The 16,587-nt window shown below is 51.1% G+C and overlaps 1 protein-coding gene across 1 annotated transcript; it reads left to right on the forward strand.

Moving 5' to 3' along the window:
• Window positions 1-2,774: 2,774 nt before the first annotated feature.
• On the forward strand, window positions 2,775-14,744 carry BNIP3 (BCL2 interacting protein 3). The gene is made up of 6 exons (XM_081158894.1): window positions 2,775-3,143; window positions 9,843-9,993; window positions 10,499-10,583; window positions 11,970-12,076; window positions 12,153-12,302; window positions 13,715-14,744. Exons 1-6 carry the CDS (start codon window positions 3,098-3,100, stop codon window positions 13,758-13,760), a joined length of 585 nt encoding a protein of 194 aa, XP_081015020.1. The 5' UTR covers window positions 2,775-3,097; the 3' UTR covers window positions 13,761-14,744.
• The last annotated feature ends 1,843 nt before the right edge of the window (window positions 14,745-16,587 follow it).

The raw sequence follows: 16,587 nt of genomic DNA on the forward strand, positions 1-16,587 counted from the left end.
GTGTGTGTTGGGGGTAGAGGTGGAAGAGTGTATAGGGGGATATGCTCTTCCACCTCTGAGCAGGACACACTGGAGGCAGATGGTGATGGAAATAAAACCAATAAACATGCTATGTTTTTACTATCATTACTAATGTCTTTTCATATCTTCCTGCAGAACTGAAAAATTTTAATGTCTTAAACATTTCCTACGTTTATCCTTAGATATTTTTGTTGTTGCTGTTATGAGATGCTTTCCTTTTTTTTGAAAAAACTATTTATTGATTGATTTTGGAGAGAGAAAGGGGGAGAGAGAGAGAGAAAGAGAGAGGAGAGATGCTGTCCATTTTAAGTCTGGTCACTGCTAACATTGAAGAAAGCCATTGATTTGTATGTACTTACCTTATAACAAAGATGTATTAAATTTTTACTTGTTCAAAGACTTTCTCCATTGATTGTCTTGAATTTTCTAGGTAAACAATTTTACCATTTTCTGTCAATTCATTGATTTGATTAACAGCTGCTACCTGAACACTTACCAAATGCCAGGCCTGCCCTGGGTTGGGATGCGGGCAGGTCAGCAGTGGCAGTCTGGCCTCTCCCTTTTCCATGTTTTAAAATTTTCATTTCTATGGCATTGCCTCAGATCCCTACACCAGTGCTAATGTCAGGCACCCGGCACGTTGCTGACCAAGAGGACCATCAGTAGCATGTCACTGTTAACTGTGGTGTTCACCGTAGGCTGCAGGTGAGTTCCCTTTACCATGGAAGTGTCTTAGCTGTGAGTATAATGGAAGCCAACTGGGCTGATGGAAGCAGAAAAGGAATTGCTGAAGGGGTATTGGAAGGCTCCCAGTATCGGTTAGGAAGGCCCGAGTCCCTGACACAGAGGCAGGAATGAAGGACAGCTCCGGAGCCAGGGCAGCTGGGATCAGATGCACAGCTGGGCCGGTGGGTGAACCAACTACTGCATGAAATAGAAACACTGGTACCACCCACGGCTGGAGCCTGCTGCTGCCCCAGCTCCTCCTGGATCTGAGCGCTGCTCCTCAGCCCGCAGCTGGGAGGGAGGCCAGGAGCTCCATCTGGTATTTGTTTCTATAGATAAAGTCAGAAAGGCAGGCATTGAGTAGGGCTTCAGGTGTTGAGCAGACAAGAATCAATGAATGTTCTCTATGCACTGAATCATAAACACAGGACCCCTCCCCCCTTTGCCATCCTACTAAGTTTGTTTTGGTGTGCGTTTTATGTCATAAATGACTATTAAATTATTTTTGGTCCAATGTTTTATTTCTTAATGTGGTATCATGAGTGAGCTGATGTTAATATCAGGGTTTGTACAGACCTCACAGACTGAACTGGTAAAAAAAATCTCACTATTTGACCTCAGCCTGGAAATAACAAGGAAGTCCTTGCTCTGAAAGTTGGACAGAAGTCACCTGTGAAACTGCCGGGAGGCAGAATCTCAACGGACTGAGATAATGCTCAGGGAAATGGTAGTTTTGCACCTTATTTTATAGCTTACAGTCAAAGGAGGAGACATAAGTGGGTTACATAAGTGGGTGATAGATTAGGGAGATGGGAGAAAGTAAAGCAGGGGAGGGGGGACCTCAGGTATTGGATGGAAAGTAGAATGATAGACGCATACATCTTTTACATAGGTAGGTACAGGATACTTAAAAATCAACAATTACTGTGATAACAGTGAGAGGATTTATGGTCCCTGCCTTGGTGCGTTGGTTGTGCCCTGAGGGGGGTCTGGAAAAGGGGATTATCCAGACATTTCAAAGGTAAGCTTTGGTAGATGCAAAAGACAATAAAAGGCTCAGTTAAGGTGAAGATTGACTTTTGTCAGGGAAGATTCTAGCCTAGGACAGGAATACCTGCCATAAACTGCCTTTAGTTAAAAGGTTTTAATTTCAGACCATCCTTTGTAGTTACTTTAGGGCTCTGAGTTTGCAAGGCCCCCACGCAGGCCTCCCCCGAGCTTGTCTGGTTAGCATGTGGCCCCTTTTTGTCCACACACTGGTCTGACCTCCTGCAAGACTGACTTCTAGCAGGCTGCCTCCTGGCTGGTCGCTGCAGGTGAGGGGCTGGGGTATGGGCTGGTCCCTGCAGGTGAGGGGCTGGGGTGTGGGCTGGTCCCTGCAGGTGAGGGGCTGGGGTGTGGGCTGGTCCCTGCAGGTGAGGGGCTGGGGTGTGGGCTGGTCCCTGCAGGTGAGGGGCTGGGGTGTGGGCTGGTCCCTGCAGGTGAGGGGCTGGGGTGTGGGCTGGTCGCTGCAGGTGAGGGGCTGGGGTATGGCTGTCCCTGCAGGTGAGGGCTGGCCTCTCGGGCTGGTGACAGCGGGGTGCGTGGCAGTTCTGTCTTCACAGATGTCTCGGCCCGCCTGGTTCCACCTGCAGGCCACCTACAAGCTCCTGGGGCCATCTCGATCTCTCCTCTTCACCGCCTACAGGGCTGGAGGGAGGACAGTAAACCCTCAGGCAACTTTACAGGTGGCCCTGCGGGCCTCAGTGTCACCGCCGCCGTGCGCACTTGCACTCCGCGCACGTCCGCCTGCTGGACGCGTGTCCGCAGCCCGCTCCGCCTGCAGGGAGCCCGGACCGGTTGGACCTGCCAAGCCCCGGTCCAGTGAACGGCGCCCCGCCCCCAGCAGATTAGCCCCGCCCCCTCCTTGGGGCCGCCCCTCATTCCAAGGCCCGGCCCCGCCCCGCGCTTGCGTAGGAGAGCACTGATCGTCAGGCCCCGCCCCACGCACCCGCGACCCGTTTCTACCATCCCAACTGCGCACGCGCGCTCCGAACCTCGGACAACGCCTCTGAGCCACCGCGCGCACGCGCTGCACGCGCCGCACGCGCCCCGCGCCCCCGCGCACGCGCAGGCTTCTCCCTGTGGCCAATGGGCGACGCCGTCGCTTATCCGCCGCTTATCTGCGGTGCGTCCGTCGGCTCGCGTCAGTCAGTCGGGGCCCTGGGCTGACGGTGTTTGACCTCCGGGGCCCCGCGATCCTTTCTCGGCTCCCGTCTGTTTGCTTCCGAGCGCCCGACTCTCAACCAACCCGCCCCCCGCCCCCAGCCCCCGACCCTCCCGCCGGCCGCAGCGCCCTCCCTCCGGCGCCATGTCGCAGAGCGGGAGCCCCGGACTGCAGGAGGAGAGCCTGCAGGGTGAGCCGCCGGGGCCGGGGCCCGGGCCGGGGCCGGGGCGGCGCACTGGGGAGGGCAGAGCCTGCGGGGAGGCCGGGCCCCGGCACGGGAGAGGGAGCCGCGGTTGCGCCTGGGGGCCCCGAGCAGCCGCCCACTTCGGGGGCTCGGCGAGGCGGGCACGGGGCCGCTCGCTGCCCGTGGGCGGGGGTCGGCGCTGGGCCCCCGGGGAGGCCTGGCTGGGCGGCCGGGCGGGGGCCACCGGGACGTGGGAGCCCTGGTGGGGAGCCCTGTCTGGGCCGCGGCTGGGCCGCCCGCGGGGCTAGCTCCCCGGTGGGCTGTCTGGACACGGGTCGGATGCCACCGAGAAGCCTAACCTGCGGCACCGGGCCCGGGGAAGTGCCGCGGCGTCCTGAAGGCCGTGTTGCAGCTCGTGTTCGGGAGTTCAGGCCAGGGCTGGTTGCGGCGAGCAGACGCCAAGCGTTAAGCTGAATTGCACGGGCTTCCGTTCCCGCCACGAGCAGCTCTGTCCTAGGGACGCTTAGGACTCGCTAGGGGGAAGGCCAGGCGCTGCCGGCTCCCGTCCACGGCTGCTCTTCGCAGGGCAAGAGGTGGGCAGCGTTTAAAAAACGGTGTAGGCGCGTGGACAGGGTTTTTCAAGTTCCAAGTCCCACTTGCCCTAGAAAATGGCTCCAAAATAAAGCTCAGAATGGATTCGTGGGCGCAGAAGCAGGAGGACCGGTTCCTTCAGCTCCGTACTGCAGCCCGCGCAGTGCTACCAGCACCGTGCCCAGGGCCCCGCGCCCGCGGGTCTCGGACCCCGCACTCGGGCCGCGTCGCCTCCGGGCGCGGCTGGGTCGTCGGCAGCCCGAAGGCCGCCCCCTGGGCCTCGTTCCTTTGGGCCCATCCCCTGATCCCGAGGCCTGGGGGTGGGAGGAGGGGCTCGGTGGCCGGCCACCTTCAAGGATCCTTCTCTGAAGCAAGAGTTAACTAAGCAAAATGAGCGAGTAATTTAAGCTTTGGGTGGACTGTTTAAACCTTCGAGAGTGGATTTCAAAATCCTTAATTCAGATAAAGTGTGTGAACTAAATTAGTTCATAATTAATCCAATACATTATATAACATGTGTTTAAAAACTACACCCACATTGAAAAAAACACCCTTAATCTCTGTAAATTTTGAAATTGACTTTTGTTTGAAGGGATTAATCTTTTCTGTCTCTCCTCACAGAAGATCCAAGCGTGTCTTAACTCCTTGCCTTACAAGCACCCCTTTACTAATTATCAGACCACTTAATTGCTAACACTGGATTTTAGTTACTGGTTCGGATTTAGTCTTCAAGGTTCCTAGTGCTCCTGAGGGGCTCAGGTCTCCCTCCCCAGATTGATACCGAACTGCTGAGTCACTGGCAATGCAAAATCGCCAGCTTACGAATTAAAAGATTCGTTTTTCTGTTTTGTTTATTCTATAAAAAGGTGGTTACACAGTGAGTGGAAACTCCTGGTAAGGGTTCTTTGGGCCATTCTCTCCTGAGTACGTGCGGCGGGGCACTCGCCACTTTCCAGTCTGTGGGAGGAGCCACGGGGAAGGGCAGCTGCCCTGGAAATGTGAACCCCTGGCTTGTCCTCTGCTCTGATTTGATTTGGTTCCCTCTTGTTTACCTCTGACGAGGACTGAGTAGCCAAACCCACAAACAACAGCGCTTTCCTCCTCGCTTGTATTGGCTGGGACCAAATGTTTTCCCCCTTTCAGCCCCTGCTCCATTCCCGTTAGAGCTGTTGACTTGCGAGATGCTCGGCTTATTTCTCCATAGATTCACAACTGCAAAACTGCAGGAGGGGGTTCGGATTTTGTGCGGAGGTTTGCACAGGATGGGGGAGGGGAGGTGCATGGCTTCCTTCCCAGGAGGCCCCTCTTCAGGCAGAGCTGCGCCTGAGTGCATCCTCCAGGAGGGTGCCTGGCCTTTGCGGGGAGACAGCCCCACCTCTTCATGGGGACTCACCGTGGACTAAGGTGTATGAAGAGAGAACTAATGATTTCTTTGAGGGGAATTTAGTATCATGCAGTTTGAGAGCATAAAAGGGTTTGAGACATTAAATCCAAGTCCAATCCCTCCATTTCACAGATGGTCACAATCAGGCCCAGTGAGCAAGCGACAAAAGTTTAGGAAAAATCCCAGTTGGCTTTATGGTCAGAATCACTTTTCAATCAAGTGCCTTATTCCGGTCCTGCCTCTCCCAGGGAAGAAGCCCCCTGTGACTAGCGTGGTAGCCCCCCTTCCCCCTTAGCTGCTCTGCCTCAGGCTTTCTCTCTAGGGTGCCAGGCCTTCTCCAGCACCCCTCTGTTCTAACACTGATCCCACTGTCTTATAGGGTAGTGGTTTGGATACTTCGTCATTTCCCTAGCCAGTCATTTTAAATCCTGGCTACCGTTGTAGCTTTTTCAAAATATATTTGCTGGGTTCTGCCCCCGCATTCCAATCAGAATTTGCGGAGTGCAGTGGGCTTCTGGGAAACAGTGGAATGCACCACGGGTGATTCTCTTTAGCCACTGTTGGGATGTTACCGTGGGCTAGGGTGCTGGGTGGCCTTGTAGGGCTCCATTGGGTGCACCTGGGATGTGTGTAGGGCAGTGGAGCTCCATTCTCTGGGGTCTGTCCCAGTAGAGGCTGGAGCTGGTGGACATTTAATCTCATCACCTTGGTCAGAGTTTGACTTGCAGTATGTCTCGGTAGCGTAAATTACAAGCCAGGAGTGTGGGAAGGCAAGCAGGAGGGCTGGAGCTAGGAATGAGAGCCTGCCTTGGTCAGCAACAGCACCTGTTTCTTCCGAGGCCTGATTATGCCAGTTATTTGGTAGGTTTTCAACTCTGAGGAAATTTTCAAAGGTTATGAAGCAACTGTAACCTCATCTTTCCTGCAAGATGTATGTTCATAGCATACATTCTCTGCATTTTCCAAGGAGTGTTTTCCTACACAGTTGTTGCAGGTCAATAATAAAACTCTTGTCCTTCACTGAGTCATTCCTTGGGATACAGCTTTTGGACTCAAAGGTTTTGCTGCAGACAGTCCAGAATGGGATTTTTTTTCTCAAGGATGTTTAGGACTGTCTATGAGATGATTCTAAAAAACATATACTTGTCTCCATGGAGCCCTGAGTTGGCCCTTGAGGTATAATAAAAATACATACATACCTGAAAGTAATATGATACCATATGTAAATGATATCTCATTTAAGGATGTTTATTTAGTACTCTCTCTGTTTGCTAACACAGAGCTCTAAAAACCTTGGGATTTCTTGAATGAAAAGAGTGTCTTTGCTGTTCATTAAAAGCCCCTTTTGTAGGGAGCCCCTGTTGGACATAGGAGTCTACTCATGAGGTGACTGGTGAGGTCCCGGATAGCTCAGGATGCTGGTGGAAAGACAAACTATGTGATCAGAGGGTGGAAACTTAAGTTCCCACCTCCTCCAGTGAGGGCTGGAGATTGGGTTATGAAACCTTTGAACTGGGAGGGTGGTGCACAGGGAGAGGCCCCTGCACGTCTCCTCCAGTTGGCTGCTCCTGAGTTGTGTACTTTCTAATAAATGGGTAAACGTCAGTAAAGTGTTTTCCTGAGTTCTGTGACTTCTGGTAAGTGTGTGTGTGTGTGTGTGTGTGGTATGGTAGGAACCTTTGAATTTGTGGTCTGCCAGGCAGAAGTGTAGGACGCCTGGTATCCCATTCGTGCCTGGTGTATAATGTGAGGGCAGTCCTGTGGGACTAAGTCTTTTAACTTGTGGGACCTGACACCAACTGCATGTAGTGGCAGCATTGACTTGAACAGTTACAGCCAGTTGGTATTGGAGAATTGGTTATTGGTGTGGAAACCCTCACACTTGTGTCAGAAATGGTATCAAAAAAGATACCACATGTCTAGACTCCATTTACCTCAGACACCGTAAGTGCTCCGGGCAGCGGTTTAGCTTGGTCCAGTGCATTGAGCCAGGCCCAGAGTCCGACTAACCTGTTGAACCTAGAGAAGTGGAACTGGTGCCCAGCATGGGGCCCATGGTACTGTTCCATGCCATGGGCCAGAGCTGGCTTGCTAGTTGGCTGAGTGTTACTTTGAGTCCCAGGGAAGGAGGGCTTGAGTTTTTATAATGATGCTTGGGGGTGGGGGGCATCAGAGCACTTGGAAAACGGTCAGCAGCCTTGCTGACGCAGTTCGATGAGCTGTATCTGGCATGGAGGTGTGGGGAAGTCTCTGAAGTCACTGTAGCCTCTGCTCAGAGCAGAGGCCAAGTGGCCTGGCTCCAAGACAGATGCTAGCCTCCTGCTGTGTTCATGACAGGTGATCAGAGAGGCTAGGGAGGAAAGTCATGTGTTAAGTTGAAAATCTGAGTGATCATTTTGTTAGCAGTGGACTGGGAGGCTGGTGTCCTGATGTGCCTTTTTCTGATTAACATGATATAGAGGCTACTGAGGGTTAGTGGCACTCCTCTAAGGAGGAGCCACTCAGTGTGTGGGAAAGCAGTGTAGCAGCCGGGTGCAGCCTGTGGTTTAGGACAAGCTGCTCAGTCCCTTCACCTCTGGGTGGTGATTATTGTAGTGTAATTAGTTCGTTGAGTTTTCCTAGAACATGGATTTTTCAGTCTTCTGTAGTCTGCTTTCATTTTGCCTATTCTACTCGTCCTCCTTGTGCCACTACAGTGATCTAGTAACAAATAGATGTGGTGGAGATACACAGAATTAGGGCACAAAATAGAGAACTGTCCTGGGTCAGTGAGTGTTTCCATCTTGACTGCTGATAGGAAGCAGCTCTGAGCAGAGGGAGAAGCAGAGGCTCCCTTGTCAGTGAATAGAAAAACCTAACCCGGGTCAGATCACACACACAGATTACTTCCAGGTTCACTGAACCTAGGTCTGAATGCGTGTCAGAACAGCACAGCTTCTTGGAAATAATACAGTAGACTGTCTTCATGACCTCAGGTTAGAAAGAGATCGAGAATCTGACTGAATTAAAACCAAGAGTTTATGTTCATCAGATGTTGGGTAAAAATACAAGCCACAGTCTAAGTTACTTGCAACACATTCAGATGGAGAAAGACTGGTGTCTTGAATATTGAACTGCTACAGACAGAAAGATGGACAACTCTATAGAAAACAGAGTTTTGAGCAACTAAAAAGATGTTATCTTAACGGCTAGTAACCAAGGAAACATGTTCAACCTCATTACAAATCAGAGAAATGCAAATTAACCCACACAGGGCCCTCTCTCCTCCCCTCCCCCAATGGCTGAGTGTAAAGACTGATGAGGCCAAGTTTGAGGTGGCTGCTGATCATGCTGGCACAGCTGCAGCGGCTCTGCCCAGAGAGCATGGCGGTTCTGTAACACTGAACACATTACCACCTTTCGGCCCAGTAATCCCACCCCTGGGTGTGTCTCCAGCTGAGACGAGAACATGGCCACCATGAAGTTTAGAAGGATGTTTATGGAAGCGTTACTTAGAGCTGCCCACAGTGGATGCAAGGCACATGTATCACGGAGTAGCTAGATGATGGCGTGGCCGGGCAGTGAGCTTCTGGGTGCAACAACCACACGGATGAATCTGTGTTCACTTGGTGGTCCCTCAGGTGCAAACCCCAGGAGTTGCTCTTGGGTCCTTGCCCTCCTGGCTTTCTGCCCTCACACCTGTGGCTGTCTTAGCTTCAGCCAAGTGGGACCCTCCTGGCAGCACTTGCAGGACAGCTCTCTTTGTCGAGGGCTCTTTCCTGCCCTTTTGTGGGACGTGCCAAACTATTTCCATCTTTCAGCTCTCCCAACTGTCAAGCCCCTGACATACACACAGGCAAAAACCAAGAGCCCTTCCTCACCATGCCTCACTCAGCCAGTATGCCCCTCTGTGTCCACACCCAGTCATCCTGGGCGCACAGCCCTGAGCACCGTTTGTGCACCGCTACCACATGCACCGGCTCAGCGGTGGGGTTGAGTTCTCCCAGTTCACTCCAAATGCTGGGCTGCAGGAGATGGAGCTTTGCTGAAAGTAATGACTTCACTTGAGGATTTTGTACTTGGGGTGGGAGCTGTTTTTGTGTTATATTTGGTAAGCAGATGGCAGTTCTCTGAATCTATAAAATCTGTCTATCTGGATAGACTCTGTTTGGGATTTATAACATCAATTTTTAGTTCAAGATGGAAATCCTGAGCTCACTCCCTGTGAGGACTCGGCCAGGTGACTTGAGGGAAATCTTGCTCTGCTTAATCAAACTCAGTCAGAAATCACCTTTGTTGTATCCAGAGTGTATTCCTCTGGCTTCTGATGTAAATAAAGACAGCGGCAAGTATAGTACATGAAATTCGTGGGACCTAGGGTCAGAATGTCCTGCTGGTGTGGGAATAAGTTGAAAAGAGATAGTTTAAACTTTACAATTTAAAAATCTCTTAAGCTTTTGTTGACACCCTTTTTCTTCTAAAAGTTGAGTGCAAAAAAGCATTCGTGTCATTTGGACTCTGCTGGCTGCAGACACGTGTCCTGGTTCTTGGAGTGAGCCTCGGGTCCTCAGGAGGGTGAGGCCAGACCAGCTGCTCTGCTGCAAGAGCCAGGAATGGGTGCTGTTCAAGGCCATGCTGCTTGTGTGTCCCCAGCTCCTCTTGGAAATGGAAGGGTTGTCTGGTTGTCTGTTAGGACTGGGTGGCCGAATGGGTAGAAATTCAACAAAACTGTCCTTGTTTTGTCCCCTCAGGCTCCTGGGTGGAACTGCACTTTAGCAGTAATGGGAACGGGAGCAGTGTGCCAGCCTCTGTTTCTATTTATAATGGTGACATGGAGAAAATCCTGCTGGATGCCCAGCATGAGTCTGGACGGAGCAGCTCCAAGAGTTCTCACTGCGACAGGTGGGTGCAGACCATGCGTGTCACAGTGCTGCCGTACTAGGAGCAAGCAGGCTCAGCTGTGGTGCCGGTTCCCTTAGACAGCAGCCACTTGTTCTCTGGTGGGAGCAGGGACCACGATGCAGCCAGGGGTGGACACCATTCTGTCTCCTCCCCCTGCTTCCGCCCCCTCGCCTCTAGTAGCTTTGTCTTGAGCCGATGTCCTCCGCATAGCCGGGGTGACTCCAGACAGCATGGCTGAGTCCGAGATCAAAGGCTAGGTGCTCTCTGAGACTGTGTAACAGACCTTAAAGCCAGTGGGTGACAGCCCCCCTCGCAGCACTGGCTAGTTGATGCTTGTTAAGCTCGGCTGAAAGGTGGGAGATGGGTCTGGCCGTGGCCTGGTGCCAGTGGTAAAGGAAGCTGCTCCTCACTGGATCGCCCCTGTCTGCGGGGCTCTGCTTCTCCTGATGGAGAGCGAATGTTAACATATTCTGTTTTCCCCACTCGCATTCACACCATTTCCTAGCCCGCCTCGCTCACAGACCCCGCAAGATACGAACCGAGCGTCTGAGACAGACAGCCATAGCATTGGAGAAAAGAACAGCTCTCAGGTAGGCCTGGGATGGGTGTGTAGTGTGTGGTCTGTTCTGCAGTCAGTCTGCAGTGGGACCTGGTAGAGAAACGTCTGACTTTGGGGGTGCCTTCTGCCTTTTTTTGGAATGTTTGGGGTGAGGGCATCTCTAACACTCAGGCTCACACTGAGCCGACCAGAGGAGGTGCATACGACTTTAGGTAGGACACTGGATGGGGCCCTCTGCTTCATATACCTGTGGCCTGGAGTGGGAACGGTGACTGGGGTCATTAGTAGGTGGTTTTTGTCGTCTTGGCTATAGATTGGGCTGTGAGTGGGTTTTAATATTTGCAGAGAGCCGCATTATCTACAGGCCGCTCAGGCACCTCTGCCACTGTGGTCGAAATGCTGATAGGCCTTCATCATTGGGCACTGCAGTTGGTCCAGAAACTACTGTTAGGCCAGGCTAACTGATGGGTACTTGGGTGGTTTAGAGTTAGAAGCTAACCAGGCTGGTTATTTCAGCCCACGGTCCCAGTTCTAACATGTCAGGGCTAAGCTTTGCTGTGAAAATAAGTGCAGGGTGACAGCCCTAGCAGATGTGTTGGTGGCCGAGGCAGCACATGGGGCCAGCTCGGCACATAGGAAATGCCCCCTTGGGTACTTCTTCCAGCACTTAGTTCTCTCCCTCCCAGCCGGTCTCCTTCAGAAGGACGAGAGAGTTCTGTACCCCAGGCTTTGTCTGACACCAAAGGCGGCTTCCAGCAGGAGTGCCTGCCCCAGACACTCGGGTCAGTGCCCAGCTGGGGTGCCCCTGGACGTCTGGTTGGCTTTGGTAACTGCATTCTGGAGTATTTCTAAAATGTTCAGCAATTTTTTTGGGGGACTTTAAAAAGGGATTTTATGCTCAGGTACAGACTTTTTTTTTTTAATGCAAAACACATATAAATTCTACTTTTTAAAGTTCTCTTTAATTAGTGTATTGTGTTATATAATTTAAAAAAAATGTAACTGGGATCACGGGGCTGTGAGTTTGGCTTTCCTCTGCCACTTCACGCGAGAGCAGCTTTCTCTTACACTGTTTGCTCTGCAGTGTCCATTACTGAGCCACTGCTCGGCCTGAGTTTTCGTTTCCTTCTGTTGTGACAGCACTGAGGTCAGCATCTTTGGGTGTCTCTGCCCTTGGGACAGTATCCTTGGGACAGTGTTTGCAGCTCATCCTGCCACCAGATCTCACAGTTGGGACTTTGACCTTAGTGCCTCTCTGTCTATAAAGGGGGAAGAGTATGAGATGCAGCCCCATGGCCCACCCTCCGCCTGTGGACCCGGCTCTGAGCTCAGCCTTTGGTCTGATGTCGGGCAGTAGGCGATGCTCTCTGGTGTGGGTGTGATGGTTGGTCTGCTTTTAACATTCACTTTCTCTCAGTCTGAGGAAGATTACATTGAGAGAAGGAAAGAAGTTGAAAGCATCCTAAAGAAAAACTCAGACTGGATTTGGGACTGGTCAAGTCGGCCGGAAAACATTCCCCCCAAGTGAGTCTGTTTTGAGCATCATGAACGATCTTTGAGGTGGAGCATGCCAGTGAGCTCACAGCTCTTCCCTCCACAGGGAGTTCCTGTTCAGGCATCCGAAGCGCACGGCCACCCTCAGCATGAGGAACACGAGTGTCATGAAGAAGGGGGGTGTCTTTTCGGCTGAGTTTCTCAAAGTCTTCCTTCCGTCTCTGCTGCTCTCGCACCTGCTGGCCATTGGGTTGGGGTAAGTGACCCTGTATGGCCTGCCTGGGCGGTTCTAGGTCTCAGCGACTTGGTTTTAAAGGTTGTACTGAAATAATAGGTCATAAGTCACAGCTTATGTAACTGTGTAAGCAAACATGCCCATGTGATCACCGTTCGTCACCCTGGAAACCCCTCCCCCTGCCCCGCAGGCCAGCCTGGCACTGATGCTGCCAGCCCAGGCAAGGGCACGCAGGTGGTACACATGCTGGCTGCCTTACCTGTGCAAAGTGCAGGTGCAGACAACCGGTCTCTCCTTAGTGCCCACTGTGTGTGCACTCTAAATGCCCCTTTCTACTGCAGAGAGGAGGTGCCGTCACCCACACCTCCTGCAGGACAGCAAGGCCCTCATTCTCTGGGTTCTCACACCAACGATGCAGAAAACACAAGTTCAGCTACTGACAATAAGGACCTTCAACCCAGACAGCCCTGAGGCACCGGGCATGAATCTGGGGAGCTGAGGCTGCTCTTCTCTCTGGCTCGTCCCCAGCCTCTGTCCTGGGTTGGTGGCCTCACTCATCCTGCTGGGCGACGGTGCTCTGGCTGCAGCTTACTGGACAGATTGGATGGGCAAGACAGCTTCTGATTTAGGCTGGTGCCACTTGGTGGGAGGGCTTGAGTCTGAGACAGACTGGAGTTCAGAGCCCATTTTCCATGAAACCGGTAGCCTTGGAGGTGAGAGTGGGGTTGCTTTCCCTGACCTCGGAACCCTAGACTATAGTTCTGCCTGTGGGAATGACTTCCTGGGTGGGCTCCTTGATGTCAGCATGTCCAGATTTATTGTGGCCAGTGCTTTTCAGGGTCAGACTCACCTGGGTGTTTATATGCAGTGATTTCTGGAGCTTTCTCCAGAACTAGCACCTCAGATTCTGAAGGTAGGACCTTCATTTCAGGGTGGTGTCTGCAGCCAGCTCCCACCTGGTGGCTGCCCTGCATCCTTCCTTCCATGCTTAACCCCAGACTCCTCGGGGCTCCCCTCTCCATTCTCCTCTTTACCATTTGCCACGGCCTGCTAGGCTCCTAAAGGTCTGTCCCACTTTCCTAGAGTCACACCCTCCTCCATGGTCTCTGTGAGGGTGGTGGCCATTACCAGGGTGGTGACTTTCTCCAGCAGGCTGTTGCTGGATCAGCTTAAAAATAAAAGCGCTGTTGCATCCCTTGACTGTAGTGGAAACATGAAGGTTGGTGAGTCTCCTTTATGCAGGTGTTGAGGGCGCACTGTACTGGGGATATGCTTGGAATTTGCTAATGAGGTGATTGTAGGGTGCACACTGGTGGGAAGAGACCACTAGGTAATCGTGCAGCCAGTCTGAGCTGACGCTAGGACAGCAGGGCTAGCCCCTTTCGGTCGTGGAGTCCTGGGCCTACACTCACCGCTGTTACTTTTCTGCTCAGGATCTACATTGGGCGGCGGCTGACCACCTCCACCAGCACCTTCTGATGAGGAATTGGAATTGGCTTTTCACAAAGGAGTGGGATTCATACTGGAGCTTGCGACGTGGCTCACTGAGGCGCTGTCCTGCCTTGGTGGCTGGACGCGGTGTTGATTTGTTCTGTAAATGCTGTGTGCCCGATTTAGTGAGACGTGGATAGACACTGAAACCACACTAACCTAGAACCAACCGTACCTGTGGGATCAATGAGCATGTCATACTAATACTACTGGAATAATGTAACTTTTCTTTGATATTATAAATACCTGAGTATAAATAAGGATAAATAATTTTACCATGCTAGTCATGATGTATGTAGTATTTTAATAAAAATTACCTGTAACCTTAATTCAGTTAAAATTCTCCCTATTTCGAAAGAATGAATGATGTTTTTCAAGTGACTCCATAAAGGGTTTATCCCAAATAAACATGTGGCCTTACATTGACACCGTTGTAGGACTTCAGTACAGGATGCAGGTGTCTCCTGAAGACCACGCTTCAGTGCTAGTTTTCTGAGTCATGTGTTGATAGGGTCTGGGGCACATGTCGGGCCCTGTGCAGCGCAGATACTGGCCTGCATGCGGGGCAGGGTCTGTGACTAGTGACCACGTGGATGACGTGCCTAAGACACCTGCTAACGCACCTTCCTCATTCCCACTCTGGATTGCTGAATTTAGGCTTGTGTTCATTTTTGCGTGCTCTGAGATTCAGCTTCATTCTAAGCAAATCTGTGTCTACTTTAAAAGACTGGAAGTACAAAACTAAATCTTTGCCAAATCCTTCAGAAATTACTGTATTTATATATGGTTTAAAACGAAACACCATAAAAGCTTTATGATTAAACTGGCATACTCCCCATTGTCTGAGTTCTTTATTTTCTCTCTAGCATGGTTTTTTAAAGGCTGCCTCTGGTATACCGTTTATGCTGTCCTGTATTTGTTTCACTTTTCCACACTAAATGCAGCTATGTTAAAATAAATGTAACAATTTCATTTTTTAAAATCTTTGTTTGTGCCCTGGCCGGTTTGGCTCAGTGGTGAGTTTGTCAGCAATTCTCGGTCGATGGCACGTACCTGGGTTGCAGGTTTCAATCCCTGGCCCCAGTTGGGGCGAATGTGGGAGGCAACCAATCGCTGTGTCTCATATCAGTGTTTCTCCCCCCCCCCCTCACTTCCTCCCTTATTTCCGCTCTCTGAAGACCAATGGAAAAAATATCCTCCGGTGAGGATTTGGAAAAAAAAAAAAATTTGTTTATATTGAAACAATTACCTTGGAAGTGGACAATTGCACAGCCCATCATTGGGAGATGGCTGGCTGAATGGCATCCGAAGTCTTTGTCATGTACCCTCTGAGTCTCTGAGGTCATGTTGAATCAGCAAGTGTGTGTCTTTCCAGGGAAATGGGGGTCTGTCCTAGGCTTCTGTTTAGTTTCATGACCTTGGCATTGCCCTCAGCAACGGGCCAGGAGAGGTCAGTGTCCTCAGAATTAACACTTCTTAAAGAGCTAGTGAGCTGCCCCATTGTCATCTGAACTGTGAGGCAGTTGGACCCTTGACAGGCAGTTGCTCCTGTCCCTGTCACTGATGGCATTGAGTTCTTAGTGAACTGGGCTGAGAGCGTTTTCATAAATGAGGCGTTTCCCATTGCTGCGTCTTCTAGTGGACCATTTGCTTCAAGTGTGTACATATTTGTGGGTGTATGTGTATTTTTGTCTTTTGTCTTTCAGGTAGAGTAGTGTTGTAATTGAGCTTTTACAAGTAGACCTTCTGCTCACTGAGGAACAAGTACACAGCACAGTGTTTAACACAATCCAAACGTTTTGGATCTTAAAAAGTGAGAACATTTGCTGCTTTTAAATGCAGTTCCCCGATTGACATTGGCACTACCCAGGCTCTGCGTTTGCAGACTGTGCTGTAACGCTTTTGTCACAAGAGATGCATATGGGGACAGCTCTCTGGAGGGAACCTGGGCAGTACCTTGAAAAATGACCACCTGTACATTCCCCATGACCTGAAACCCACTTCAGGGAATTAACCCTGAACTCAAATCTCAAAACTTGGAAATGGCTGTGCACGAGGATCTAACTACAGTATCTATAATAGGATATAAGTACAAACATGTGCTACAGCTGAAGCTCCTGGCAAAGGATGCAGGTTGAAGAAGCTGTGGCACTTCCACACAACAGGGTACTACCTGCTTCCTCAAAAAAGGGGGGCGGTCAACAACTGACACCAGTGATTCCTAAGCTATTGTCAAGAGTGTCTGTCCCCAGCAGAGAAGACAGTCACTGGCAGGGAGTTTTAGAACAGCCCAGTCCTCGGATGGTCAGTCTCCTGGGGGAGGTGCCACCTGTGCCCCACCCTAGACTCAGCTGCTTGGGAGAAAGTGATGCAGGCTGCTCAGACTGGCTGCTGCAACCCACCCCTTGGACCCACCCACGCACCCACCAAGCTGTGAGGTGCAGAGACCTACTGGGAAGGGCAGACCATTCCTCGGGGTGGCCTATCTTTGCCGGGGACCCTTTGGTGTCAGGCAAGTCGCCCCTGTTGCCACCACTCAGCTACACAAATCCAGGTTACCAACTTACAGAGCTGAGCTTTCAAGCCTCCAGTAAAACAAGCACAGCATCCTTAGCAACGAGAACACCCACAGAATTAACTTTCAGGAACAGATAAAATGTCTCTAAATAGGAGAATAGGGCAAGTTCTAGAACAACAAAGGTTATTTCAGAAGTTAAGAATATAAACTAAATAAATCCAAGTCTGAAAATCAGGATTTTCCCTGATGAGAAAAAGGCTTAACTGGAATCAGGCGTAACAGGGACAACAGAGAGAA

Source organism: Miniopterus schreibersii, assembly GCF_964146895.1.
Source record: "Miniopterus schreibersii genome assembly, chromosome: 14".
Classification (NCBI taxonomy): domain Eukaryota; kingdom Metazoa; phylum Chordata; class Mammalia; order Chiroptera; family Miniopteridae; genus Miniopterus; species Miniopterus schreibersii.

What these genes read in the sequence shown, in the direction of transcription:
- BNIP3 (XM_081158894.1), top strand. Translation starts at nt 3,098, where the DNA reads ATGTCGCAGAGCGGGAGCCCCGGACTGCAGGAGGAGAGCCTGCAGG. An exon ending in AAGAGTTCTCACTGCGACAG is followed by an intron (nt 9,994 to 10,498) that starts GTGGGTGCAGAC and finishes ACCATTTCCTAG; the next exon opens with CCCGCCTCGCTCACAGACCC. An exon ending in CCGGAAAACATTCCCCCCAA is followed by an intron (nt 12,077 to 12,152) that starts GTGAGTCTGTTT and finishes TTCCCTCCACAG; the next exon opens with GGAGTTCCTGTTCAGGCATC.